Source organism: Eubalaena glacialis, chromosome 6 (assembly GCF_028564815.1).
Source record: "Eubalaena glacialis isolate mEubGla1 chromosome 6, mEubGla1.1.hap2.+ XY, whole genome shotgun sequence".
Lineage (NCBI taxonomy): Eukaryota > Metazoa > Chordata > Mammalia > Artiodactyla > Balaenidae > Eubalaena > Eubalaena glacialis.
In genome coordinates this window covers 75,147,617-75,160,470 of record NC_083721.1, presented here as the reverse complement: position 1 = coordinate 75,160,470, position 12,854 = coordinate 75,147,617, and the positions used below count along the sequence as shown (strand labels likewise).

General features: G+C 45.9%; 1 protein-coding gene across 3 annotated transcripts in view; it reads right to left on the bottom strand.

The window, feature by feature from the left end:
• The window catches only part of TMEM44 (transmembrane protein 44), a 33,152-nt gene extending 31,561 nt beyond the window's left edge, over positions 1 to 1,591 (bottom strand). For all 3 annotated transcript variants that reach the window (XM_061193250.1, XM_061193252.1, XM_061193251.1), the window contains exon 1: positions 1,362 to 1,591. In XM_061193250.1, coding sequence (XP_061049233.1) covers positions 1,362 to 1,498 — 137 coding nt within the window. In that variant the 5' untranslated portion in view covers positions 1,499 to 1,591. The remainder of the gene's footprint in view (positions 1 to 1,361) is intronic.
• Positions 1,592 to 12,854: the final 11,263 nt, after the last annotated feature.

Sequence of the window (12,854 nt, the reverse complement as noted above, 5' to 3'; positions counted from 1 at the left end):
TGCCCTGCGGCTCTTCGGCCACTTCCCCAGCTCTCAAGGGTCAGGGATCCTGGGCTGACCCTGACCTAGTCCCCACACAGCTGAGGCAAGACGAAAAGGCAGAGGCTGTGCTCTCAGCCTGGCCACTGGGCATTCTCGAGGCAGCTCCTTAACCTCTCCACGCCTTAGTTCCTGGAGGGTAAGACGTCTAATAATACTGGCTTTAGAGGGTGGCGGTGAGGGACAAGTGAGATAATGCACATAAAGTGCCTTGTTAGTTCCCATCCTCTGATCTGGGTAGTTTACCTCACAAGCCTGCCCCTTTCTAGTAGGTTCTGGGATTTCGGTTCTCCCCATTTACTCAGGCAAGTTAGTTAACCTCTCAGCAGCTCAGGCTTCTCATCTAAGCGGGGTCAATGACAGTCCCTACCCCGTGGGGCTGTGGCAGGGATCAGTGAGTTAACGCAGCACTAGGCCCTCAGTAACTGTTCTAAGTGTCTTCTTATTCATATTCCAGGGACTGGGCAGTGGGGCTGCAGAATCTCTCCACCAACGTCAAATGCCTGAGGGGAACGTGATTGCCTGTCGAAGGTGAGCCGGTGCCAGCCTCCCTCAGGGGTGGGCCTTCTCCCCTGCCAGGGAATACGTGGGTGGCACCATCCTCCAGAGCTTGGGACAGGGTGGCAGAAGATCTGGAGAACATCTTTAGCCAGACTTCACCCTTAGAACCCAGGTTATGGGGACCACTTGGCCAAAACACTCCAGGTGTCGGACAGACCAGGGCAAAGTCTGTGGCCAGAGTCGGATACTAGCCTCCACTCTTCTCAGCTAAGAGGGTCAGTAAATTGAGGCCCGAAACATTGAGAGACTTGTCCAAGGCCCTTGCCCTCCGCCAAGGGTTGATGGCAGTGTTGGAGCAATGATAATGCTGTTTAATGAGCACTTAGTAAGAGCTTTACCAGCACTATTTGATCCTCCCAGCCGTCCTATGTGCTATCATCCCATTTACGTGAGGAAAACGAGCCCCAGGGATCTTATAGCTCGCCCAGCTCACACGGCCAGTAAACGGGGAAAGGCTGACACTAGAACCCAGGACTGGCTGCTTCCGGTCCACGGCCCTGTCCACTGCACCACCCAGCCTCCTCCTGCTGGCTCCCAGCCCAGCCTCCTTGTGCGTGGAATCCGGAAAGAAGTATCTGATTTCAGTCTACAGCAAAATGTTCCTCTCGATCCTGCAATTGTGCTGCCTCCTGCATCCTCCCTTTCTGCCCCCTTCCCTCTAGGTTTCCAAGCGCGAGTTAGCAGGGGGCAGCGCCCCATTTCCCCCCCCCGCGGCCGCCCCGGTCCCCACCCCGGCGCCGCCCGGCCCCAGTCCCCATTACAGCGCGTGGACGGCGATCCAGCAGGAAAAGGCGCAGATCCACAGGCCGAAGGAGATGCAGACACGGTGGCGGGCGAAGCAATGGTCCAGGTAGTCCCAGTTCCAGAGCGCGGGCGCGGGGCTGGGCGCCTCCTCCATGGCTGTCTCGGCTCCGCCTGGCCCGGTGCCCGCGCCTCTCTCTGGCCGGGGACCCGCGCGCAGCCCCTCCCCGCTGCCCGCCGCCCCGGGCGCTGCCTCCCCGCGCGTCCCCTTCTCCGATTCTGTTCCTTCGCGGCGGCCCCAGCCGAGCGCGCCGACCGCCGGCCGGAGATGGGCGCGCCCAGCTCCGTGCTCCCGGGGGCGGGCGGCGGCGGTCAAGACTCGAGGGAAAAGTTTCCGGGAACGCGCGGCTCCCCACCCCTCGCGCTATTGTCGGGGGTCGGCGGGCGGGAGGCCGCCCCCCAGCGGCGGAAGCCAGGAGCAGCCTCTGCACAAAGGCCGCCCCCCAGACAGCAGCAGCACGGCTCCCGCGGACCCCTTCGCTGTCACGCACCCCCAAACCCGGCGGCCAGAGCGGAATACAGTGACCTGCCGGCGCACTGTGAGGCAGCTCGTCCGTTCATTAACCCACCATATTTCCTGAGTCAAACAATACATACTTGGCGCCTGGGGAGCTTGCTTGGGCGCTGGGGATCGCGATGAGTGGGGCTTGGTCCAGATCGTTAACATGGCACAATACAAAGGGTGCTGTGGGAGGCCAAGAAGGAGGAATCAAACGCGCCCCTCTGCATCCTCCCTCACTCTTTTCTGAGGCTGGAGCTGCACCCTGTGTCCCTGCTCCGTTGCACAAGCGGGGCTCTGGAGGCGAAGTCCTCTTACCCCGCGACCCCCGCCGCCAAGGAGCCCCGTGATTTTTGCAATCTGCCCCCTCCCATCCAGCCACACTGCCATCAGTTCAAGTACACAGGGCTATTGTTCTTGAAAACAAACTATTATGATGATTTAAAATTTTCCTTGTTGATTTTAATAACTTTTCTTAAAGGACATGGCTATATCATTTCTTTTTTTTTTTTTATTTTTAAAAATAGCTTTACTGAGATCCCGTTCATATATCATAAAATTCACCCATTTAAAGTGTACAATTCAGTGGTTTTTACTATATCCACAGAGTTGTGCAACCACCGCCATTATCTAATTTTAGAACATTTTCATTACCTGCCAAATAACCTAGTACCTACTAGCAGTTACTCTCCAGCCCCCCTCAAGCACTCCCAGCCCTAGGCAACCACACATCTACCTCTGTCTCTATGGAGCTGCCTATGCTGGACATTCCTTATAAATGGAATCATCCAATAGTGACCTTTTTGTGACTGACTTCTTTCACTTAGCATAATGTTTTTAAGCGTCATCCATGTTGTAGCATGTATCTGTATGTTATTTCTTTTTATGGCTGAAAAATAATCCATTGTATGGTTATACCACATTTATTTATCTTCTCATCAGTTGATGGACATTTGGGTTGTTTCCACTTTTTGGCTGTTATGAATAATGCTGCTGTGAACATTTGTCTACAAGTTTTTGTGTGGACATAGGTTTTCAGTCCTCTTAGTCACAGACCTAGGAGTGGAATTGCTGGATCCCATGGTAACTCTGTGTTTCAAGTTTCGAGGAACTACTGGACTGTTTTCCAAAGTGGCTACACTATTTTATTGGTTCATTCATTTTTAAAAGTTATGACCACACACGGGAGAAATAAAACACTATCTGTCAGGCATTGTGCTAGGAGCGGGGGACACACTGTTGAGAAAAACAGATGTTTTTCTACCTCAGTGGAATTTACAGTCCAGTAGAAAAGAGAGAGATATTAAACAGGCAATCAAGCAAATAAAGATAAAATTAAAATATGTTGGGCTTCCCTGGTGGCGCAGTGGTTGGGAATCTGCCTGCCGGTGCAGGGGACACGGGTTCGAGCCCTGGTTTGGGAAGATCCCACGTGCCTCGGAGCAACTACGCCCGTGAGCTGCAATTGCTGAGCCTGCACGTCTGGAGCCTGTGCTCCGCAACAAGAGAGGCCACGATAGTGAGAGGCCCGCGCACCGCCATGAAGAGTGGCCCCCACTTGCCGCAACTAGAGAAAGCCCTCGCACAGAAACGAAGACCCAACACAGCCATAAATAAAAATAAATAAATAAATAATTAATTTTTAAAAAAAATTAAAATATGTTATTAAACAAAAGGGGCCAAAATTCAAATAGTAAAATGATTAAGATGAATTGATATAAAATTCATGCCAACTAAGACAAGATTAAAGGGTTAAATTAAAAGGAAAAATATATGTAACCCAAGTTTCTCATAGTGTATAAACAATAAATGCTCCTGGTCTGAAACCTCTGCCTTCTGATTCTTTTTTTTTTTTCTTTTTCATCTTTTTTTTTTCTTCTTTGTTTTTGCCTTCTGGTTCTTTTCGGGCTCTTCCGGTGTTTGTCCTCTGTGCTTACAAATGGTCATCTCTGCCTTGCTCTCCTGTGGGTGCTGACCGGTGACTGCCTAGATCCTGGGTTCCTCTAGTGATGCTGTCTACTTACTGCTCCCAAAGGCAGATCTATCCAAAGATAATCTATTCCACTAATTATCTCACTGAAGTGAGGACACAGCCCACAGTCTTGTGTCACTCTCTCACCAGGCCCTAAGGTTGCCTTATGCTCTCAGTTTTGTTTTGACTTGAAGATACCACTATTTAATTTGATTCAATCTTGGTTCCGGTTTCCTTCTCTCTCAGGCTCAGCATAGACCCTGGGGAGGTGGGCCTAATTTAAAAGTTGCGGGGACTTCCCTGGCTGTCCAGTGGTTAAGGCCCCGTGCTTCCAATGCTGGGGGCACGGGTTCGATCCCTGGTCAGGGAACTGAGATCCCACAAGCTGCACAGTGCAGCCGAAAAAAAAATAAAAAATAAAAGTTGCTTCAGGGAATTCCCTGGTGGTCCAGTGGTTAGAACTCGGCGCTTTCACTGCCATGGCCCCGGTTCGATCCCTGGTCGGGGAACTAAGAACCCTGCTTGGCCAATCCTCCTCACACACCTTGGACCAGGTTTACACACATTAACGTCTTTTTCTTAAATTAGTAATTCTTAAATTAATTAAATTAGTAAATTTAATTTAGTAAATTTAATTTACTTAAATTAGTAATTTCTTAAATTAGTAATTAGTAACATCTTTTTCTTAAATTAGAAATTCTTCATCTAATTTAAGGATGAAGAAAACCTCATCCCTGAAAAATATGAACTTGTGTGCACACCCACACACAGTTTCTCGTATACTCTTAAGGAATTTATGGAACTCCTGAAATTCAACTATGGATCCCATAGCAGAATAGACCCAGACTAAAAACCCCTACTTTAAGTGTTTAAGTCCTACAGGTCCCCTGCCTGAGCAGTTGAGGCGGTGTGGCCCACAGATTGTCGGTATCAGAATCACTCTGGCTGCCTGTCAAAAAGCAGACCTACTAAATCCAACTCCCTGGACATGTGTCCTTGGAATCTACATGGATTAGTTTCCTGGAGTTGCTGAAACAAATCACCACAAATGCAGTGGTTTAAAGAAACAACAATGTATTCCCTCAGTTCTGGAGGCCGAAAGTCTGAAATCAGTTTTCACTGGACCAAAATCAAGGTGTTGGCTGGGCTGCCTCTCCATGGCAGCTCTGGGGGAGAAGCTGTTTCTTGCCCTGCCTCTTCCAGCTTCTGGTGGCTGCCAGCATTCCTTGCCTTATGGCTGCATCCCTCTGATCGGTCTCTGCCTCCTGCCTCCGTGGCTACATTGCCTTCTCCTCTTCTGTGTGTTAAATCTCCCTCTGCTTTTCTCTTATAAAGACACTGTGATTGCATTTGTGGCCTACTCAGATAATCCACGATAATCTTCTTGTCTCAAGTTCTTTAACTTAATCACGTCTGCAAAGACCCTTTTTCCACATAAGGTAACATTTACAGGTTCCAAGGATTAGGACTTGAAATCTTTGGGGGCCATTATTTAGTCAACTACACTGCTTTGCACAAGCTTCTTAGGAGATTCTTTTTTTCTTTTTTTAATTTATTTATTTTATTTATTTATTTTTGGCTGCGTTGGGTCTTCATTGCTGCACGCGGGCTTTCTCTAGTTGTGGTGAGCGGGGGCTACTCTTCGTTGCAGCGTGCGGGCTTCTTATTGCAGTGGCTTCTCTTGTTGCGGAGCACAGGCTCTAGGCATGCAGGCTTCAGTAGTTGTGGCATGCGGGCTCAGGAGTTGTGGCTCGCGGGCTCTAGGGCGTAGGCTCAGTAGTTGTGGCACATGGGCTTAGTTGCTCCACGGCATGTGGGATCTTCCCGGTTCAGGGCTCGAACCCATGTCCCCTGCATTGGCAGGCAGATTCTTAACCACTGTGCCACCAGGGAAGTCCCTTCTTAGGAGATTCTTATGAGACACACTGGGTTATGAGATGGCCCTCAGTGGGGCTGGAGAAGCTGCGGGGAGCTGTTCCCAGTCTCTGGATATCTTGGCTCATTGGATGATGCAGTGGGAAGACGTGGGCTTTGGAGAATCTTGACTGGAATTCTCACTCTGCGTCCTTGCAGGTGTGATTGGGGAGAAGCACTGATTCTCTCTGCACGGGAGTATTTTTACCTGTAAACTGAGAATAGGAGTACCTACCCTAGAGTTACTGTGATTATTAGACATCCTGCAGATAAGGCATCTGGCACATGTCAGCAGTGGCTATTATTATTGTTACTGTCCTTCCTAGGAAGAACCTCAGATCCACTAAAAAAAAAGAGGTATAAAGAGAATGTGAAAAGGAAGATCAACAATGGAGGGAGACACAGAGCTCAGTTCTGAGCTCTCTTCCCTTCCCCACCACCAGATGTGCCAGGAACATCTGCCTTCTGTGCTTGTGCCTCCCGAGTGAGTTATCTGCAGCTCAGAGCTCCCAGACTTTAGACTCACATATGCAACTGCCTATGCGTGACATGTCTTGCTTGTCTTAATTGAGCACGTCTAAAACCAAACTGGGTGATTTTCCTTCCCAAAGCTGCTCCACCAGTGGTCTTCCCTACCAAGGTGACTGGGCGTCCTGGTCCTGATGGGGTAGGTGCCTGCTCTCCTCCTCTGTTAGGGTGCCTCTCAAGCACGATGAGTGTTGTCTTTCTACCAGGCTGTGAGCACCTTGCAGCCGGGGTTGGTTAGTTCCTACCTGTCTCCCCAGCTCAGTGCCTGGCACATAGTTAGAAAAATATTTACGGAGTGAAAATATTGATTTTTAAACAGGCCAAAGAAATGTGATATGTACTTAAGAACATATTGAAAATGCTTTGGGTAGTATAGTCATTTTCACAATGTTGATTCTTCCAATCCAAAATGGTTCTGAAGAACCTAGAGCAGGACAGGAATAAAGACGCAGATGTAGAGAATGGACTTGAGGACACAGGGAGAGGGAAGGGTAAGCTGGGACGAAGTGAGAGAGTGGCATGGACATACATACACTACCAAATGTAAAATAGATAGCTAGTGGGAAGCAGCCGCATAGCACAGGGAGATCAGCTCGGTGCTTCGTGACCACCTAGAGGGGTGGGATAGGGAGGGTGGGAGGGAGACTCAAGAAGGAGGGGATATGGGGATATAAGTATACATATAGCTGATTCACTTTGTTATACAGCAGAAACTAACACAACATTGTAAAACAATTAAACTCCAATAAAGATGTTAAAAAAAAAAAAGAAAGAAAATGCTTTGGTGATACCTAACATTGCATGTGTGGGTACATTGGGGAAGGCTTTCAAGAAACGCATGAGCTGGGCTTTGGAGAATGTTTGCTTTTGTTGGCAAGGCCATGGCACCAGTCCTGCGAAGGTGCTCCTGGAGGTGGGAAGAGCTGGCCTATGGGCACGGGAAACAGCAGAGGTTCTGCAGCGAGGGGAGATGGGCGAGAGGGGCAGATGGTCCGGTCCTGAAGGAGCCAGGACTTCATCCTGTAGGGAACACTTAGGATGATGTAGTCTAACCAATTCCCTCCCTGCCATTAGGACCCCTCCCAAATTCTTCCAGTAGCTTCCATAGGGCTCTCCACCTGATCCGCCCTCAGGAAGTGTCTCAGTTCCTTTACCAGGCTCCTCCGAGGCCCAGAAGCGAATGTTTTTTTGGCCATGGTCCAGAGTTCGCCAGAAAGAAAAACTAACAAGAGGACCATAACACACGTCCTCCCTCACAGCTCGTAAACTTGTCCTGTTGGTAGAGGCACTGCGCCCATGGGCATTATCCTGACGAAGGAAGGGCTGCAGTGGGCTGGGCATTTCCGAGGAATGGGCAGCCAATCAGGCCGTAAATCCCCGCCGCTTGTGGTGGTGGGTGGGACAGGCTAGCAGCTCAACAGCTTTTCTCTTCTGAGGACACATTGCCTCCTGCCAGTGTTCTTTAAAATGCATTATTGAGAGGAAGGGCTTGGGGCTACTCCTCAAACAACAACATTTTAAAAAAAGTTCTGCATCAGTTTGTTTTACCTGCTATAAATACAGAGAAGTTAATTCTAAGAGAATGCAATACTGACTCTTCCAAATCTTTTAAAAAAATTTTATTGAAATAGAGTTGATTTACAACGTTGTGTTAATTTCTGCTGTACAGCAAAGTGATTCAGTTATACATATATATACATTTTTTCATATTCTTTTCCATTGTGGTTTATCACAGGATATTGAATATAGTTCCCTGTGGAGACAGTAGGACCTTGTTGTTTATCCTGGCCTTTCCAAATCTTAATCAGTCCCATTGTGGACAAGTTGGAGTGCTGTGATTGAAGCAGGTGGTAGGACTGTTGGGGTCCTGGGTTCTATTTAAAACTCTGTCATCAACACACTGTAGGATCTTGTGAGGATTTCTTCACCTTTTTCCCCTCAAGTTCCTCGTAACATCTGATTGCTGAAAGTCACTTCCTGCATGTCACTCAGAAGCTAGGCAAGGGCTAATGGAACAGACAGATGTTGAGATGTTACATCAAGGAAAGTCCTTTTTTAAAGGGGCTTTAAAGCAAGACAACTCACCTTTTTTAAAAAAATTAATTAATTAATGTATTTATTTTTGGCTGCGTTGGGTCTTCGTTGCTGCGAGGGCTTTCTCTAGTTGCAACGAGCGGGGCCTACACTTTGTTGTGGTGCTCTGGCTTCTCACTGCAGTGGCTTCTCTTTTTGCAGAACATGGGCTTTAGGGGCGCGGGCTCAGTAGTTGTGGCGCACGGGCTTAGCTGCTTAGCGGCATGTGGGATCTTCCTGGGCCAGGGCTCGAACCCGTGTCCCCTGCATTGGCAGGTGGCTTCTTAACCACTGCGCCACGAGGGAAGTCCGGCAACTCACCTCTTAAAGCGAATTCAGTACTTGAATATTTGCATGAGATAATTATTTAAAAGAAATGTAAGTTCTCACTGCCGTTTGCAATTCAGAAAGCAACCAGCCTCCTGCTAAGTTCCTACATGCCAGTATGGGAGCTGGATAACCCCCCTGCCTAAAAGCCAGCAAAGGCAAAGAGTAAAGACAGAAGCTCTGCATGTTTCTGTTAATCGTGGTAACTGTTTGATTCTGTAGTCTTCTGGTACAATTTTGTCTGTGCTTCTGAATGGCTCCTGAGCCCTTATGGTATTTAACTGTCAACTCTTACAACCCCTCACTCCCCGAGTTTTTATTTTGAAAAATTTCAAAACTACAGAAAGGTGAAAGGATACCTATCTAGATTCACCAACTGTTAATATTTTGCCACATTTGTTTTGTCTCTCTGTCTCCACTCGGAACCATTTGAAATTGCAGGTATCATGACATTTTACCCTTAATATGCATCAGCATGTTTCTCCAAGGATTGTCTCCTCAGAACCACACTTCTATTGCACTGATACAATAATCTTATCTAATATGTAATCCGGGGATGGGGGTGGGGGAGAGGGAAGTGGAGGAAGGTGGTCGAAAAGTACCAACTTCCTGTTATAAGATAAATAAGTACTAGGGGTGTGATGTACAACATGATGAATATAATGAACACTGCTGTATGTTATATAGGAAAATTGTTAAGAGAGTAAATCATAAGAATTCTCATCACAAGGAAAACAATTTTTTCTATTTCTTTAATTTTATACCTGTATGAGGTGGTGGATGTTCACTAAACTTACTGTGAGAACCACTTCATGATGCATGTAAATCAAATCACTATGCTGCACACCTTAAACTTACATAGGGCTGTATGTCAATTATATCTCAATAAAACTGGAAGAAAAAAATGTAATCCATATTAAAATTTGCTCAGTTGTTCCAATAATGTCCAGTAATGTAGTTGATTTTTTTTTTTTTTTCAGTTTAGGATTCACTCATTTAGCCGTGTGTCTCTTTAGCCCAGGTCCCTTGTTTTATAGATTGTCCCAAATGTGGAATTCGTCTAGTTGTTTCCTCGTGATTATACTGAGGTTAAATGCTTTTGCAAAAGCGGTACAAGGTGATGTCGTGTACTCCCTAATACACCGCATCGGGGATGCAGAATGCCAGGCTGGCATTCCACGGCTGATGCTGAGTTTGATCACTTGTTTAACGTAGTGGCTGCCAGGTTGCTCCATTGTAGAAAGCACTTTCCCTTTGAATTTAATAAGTAAGGGTGGGTGATACTTAGAGGGGTGTGTGACCATCCAGTTCCACAACCACCCTTCACTCAGTGCTTTCAGCATCTGTTGGTGATCTTGCCTGAATCCTTGATTTCGTTGATGGTTACAAAATGATGATCCTATCATTCCTTCTACATTTTCTCCCTGGGGTTCTTTTGTAAAAAAGTTTCCCTTCCTCTCCCTTTTTTGAATATTACTATGGATTCAAAAATCCTTTTTAAAAAAACTCAATGGTTTATAATCCAAAAGATTATGAGTGTTTTAATACTGTGTGTTGCCTACTTTAGAAGTAGACAAGATGTATAAATTATAAATGTGAAATTTACCCCTATTCTCCCCCAACTCTGAAAAAAATCTCATCATACTGACCTTTGATTGTTGGGTCAGGCAGGAGTTAACAGTCATTACCTTTAGCAGTTAACTTCTGAAGATGTCACTAGCCACATTTTAAGTGCTTAATAGTCACATATGGCTGTAGTTACGTACTGGACAGCACCGATTATAGAACATTTCCATTATAGCAGAAAGTTCTGTTGAACAGCACTGTATTACAACATCCATGGCAGCACTATTTTAAAAAACCAAAACCCATTGGGTGATAAGGATGTGTTACTGTAGGTTCATCCATTGTAACAAACGAGCCACTGTGGTATGGGATGTTGACAGTAGGGGAGGCTCTGTGTGTGTGGGGATTGGGGATAAATGGGGACTCTCTGTACTTTCTGCATAATTTTGCTGTGAGCCTAAAACTGGTCTAAATAATAAAGTTTATTAATTAAAAAATTTAAAAAACCCCAAACCTGAGAAACCTCTACAAGTCCACCAATAATAAAACAGATAAATTGTGATATATTCACACCATAGAATACTATTTGGCAATGAGAATGAACGATTTACGATTACACGTGAGAATATGGACGAATCTCACAAACGCTGATTAAAAAAGTGAGATACGTAAGGGTACACGCCGTTGATTCTGTTTCTATATAATATAAAGTGAGGCGAAAAGGTTAGAATAGCAGTTAGGTGGGTGCTGGTCATGCTCTGTGCCTGCGTCAGGGTGCTGGCTGCATCAATGTGTTGCTTGTGAAAATTCAGCTATCTGTACACTTATGATTGTGCACTTTCTGTATACATATTTTGCACTTCAATAAAACAGTTAAAAATTTTATTGAGGATCTACTTTTTGCTAACATAATGCCTTTTGTTTTTAAATTGCTCAAAATGGTTGTTTCCTCTTTATACTGGAGACTTTTTAAAAAAATATTTATTTGGCTGCATCGTTGCAGCACATGGGCTCTAGAGCACACAAGCTTGGCTGTGGCATGCACGTGGGATCTTCGTTCCCCGAACAGGGATCGAACCTGCGTCCCCTGCATTGGAAGGCAGATTCTTAACCACTGGACCACCAGGGAAGTCCCTATACTGGAAACTTTTGAAAGCACCATCTTTCCTTTCTGTAGGGCCTCTCACCCTTGCCTGGTATACAGTATGTTGAACACAACAGACAACAAATGGTTGTTAAGGGTGGAAATTTAAAACGATTTTCCTCACTTCTCCACAAAGACCGAAGATGGGAAAAGGCTGGTAAAACAAGGTGGCAGTAAGTAGATTTCTGGCTTGCTGCCAAATTTTTCCTGGTTTCCCCACCAAGAAAACATATGCTGCTATTGGTTTCTTGAGAGAAACCACACTTCCTTCTAATTTCCTGAAAAGTAAACAGATGACAGATGTATATAGCAGGTTCTACTTGAAAAGGGTGGCATAGTCCTTGTAATTAAATATTGGAAAAAGATTTTGAAACAAAAAATTTGATAATGTGATAATGATAATGACTGCACTTCGTAAATTTAAGTACTAACCTGTAAAACAAGGGTGAGGATACTTAAAAATAAAAATTGCGAGGATGCTTAACGAGACATATTCTGGGCAGAAGCAAAGGTGAAAATAGAAATTCCCTTTTCATGGTGTCCTAGTTTGGGTTCCTCAGACTGTAAACAAAGACTTAGGTTCAGTTAGTTTATTTGGGTGGCACTTCCGTGAAGCAGAAATGAGGAAGAGGAGAAAGTGAGACCGGGAAGGGAGAAAAGGAAAGGTGAGTTAATGAGACAGTTTTAGCCGTGGGCAAGTGGGGCTCAGTTCCACTGAGGAAGAACATGTAGAATGTACACACTGGGTGAAAGGGAAGCTGGGGTGCTTACCAACTGGCCCCCATTCCTTACTGGTTGGGGGTTACCCCAGGGAGTGTTAAGCCCCCAGCCCTTCTAGACTGCCCTGTGTGCAGGCTGAGCAAGCTCCTGGGGTGCAGGAAAAGTCCTCAGGTGGGAAAGCAGAAAACACAGGGCTTGTGGAAAGCTGTGAGCCTGCACAGGAACCGTGTATTGGGCTGCAGGCGAACTCCAATTAGCCTAAGGGATGAGGAGTGGGTGGGGCATCTGCACAGACATCATCTCTTACCAGCAGTACGTGCTAGGAAATTGAGTCAGATACTCTTCACAATTGTTACACACCCATGAATGTTAAATATCAAAGGCATACATTGAGAAATAAGCCCTCACATTTATGTTCCACTTTTGACAGGGTTATCAAAATAATTCAATGGGGAAAGGCTAGTCTTTTCAACAAATGGTGTTGGGACTACTGGATATCCACATGCAAAAGAATGAAGTTGGTTTGTCCCCTACCTCACATCATATACAAAAATTAACTCTGGCCCAAAGACCTAAATTTAAGAGCTAAAACCCTAAAACTCTTGGGAAGAAACACAGGAGTAAATCTTAGTAAGCTTTTATTTGCCAATACTTTAACTATAATACCAAAAGCACAAGCAACCAAAGCAAAAAAAGATAAATTTGGACTT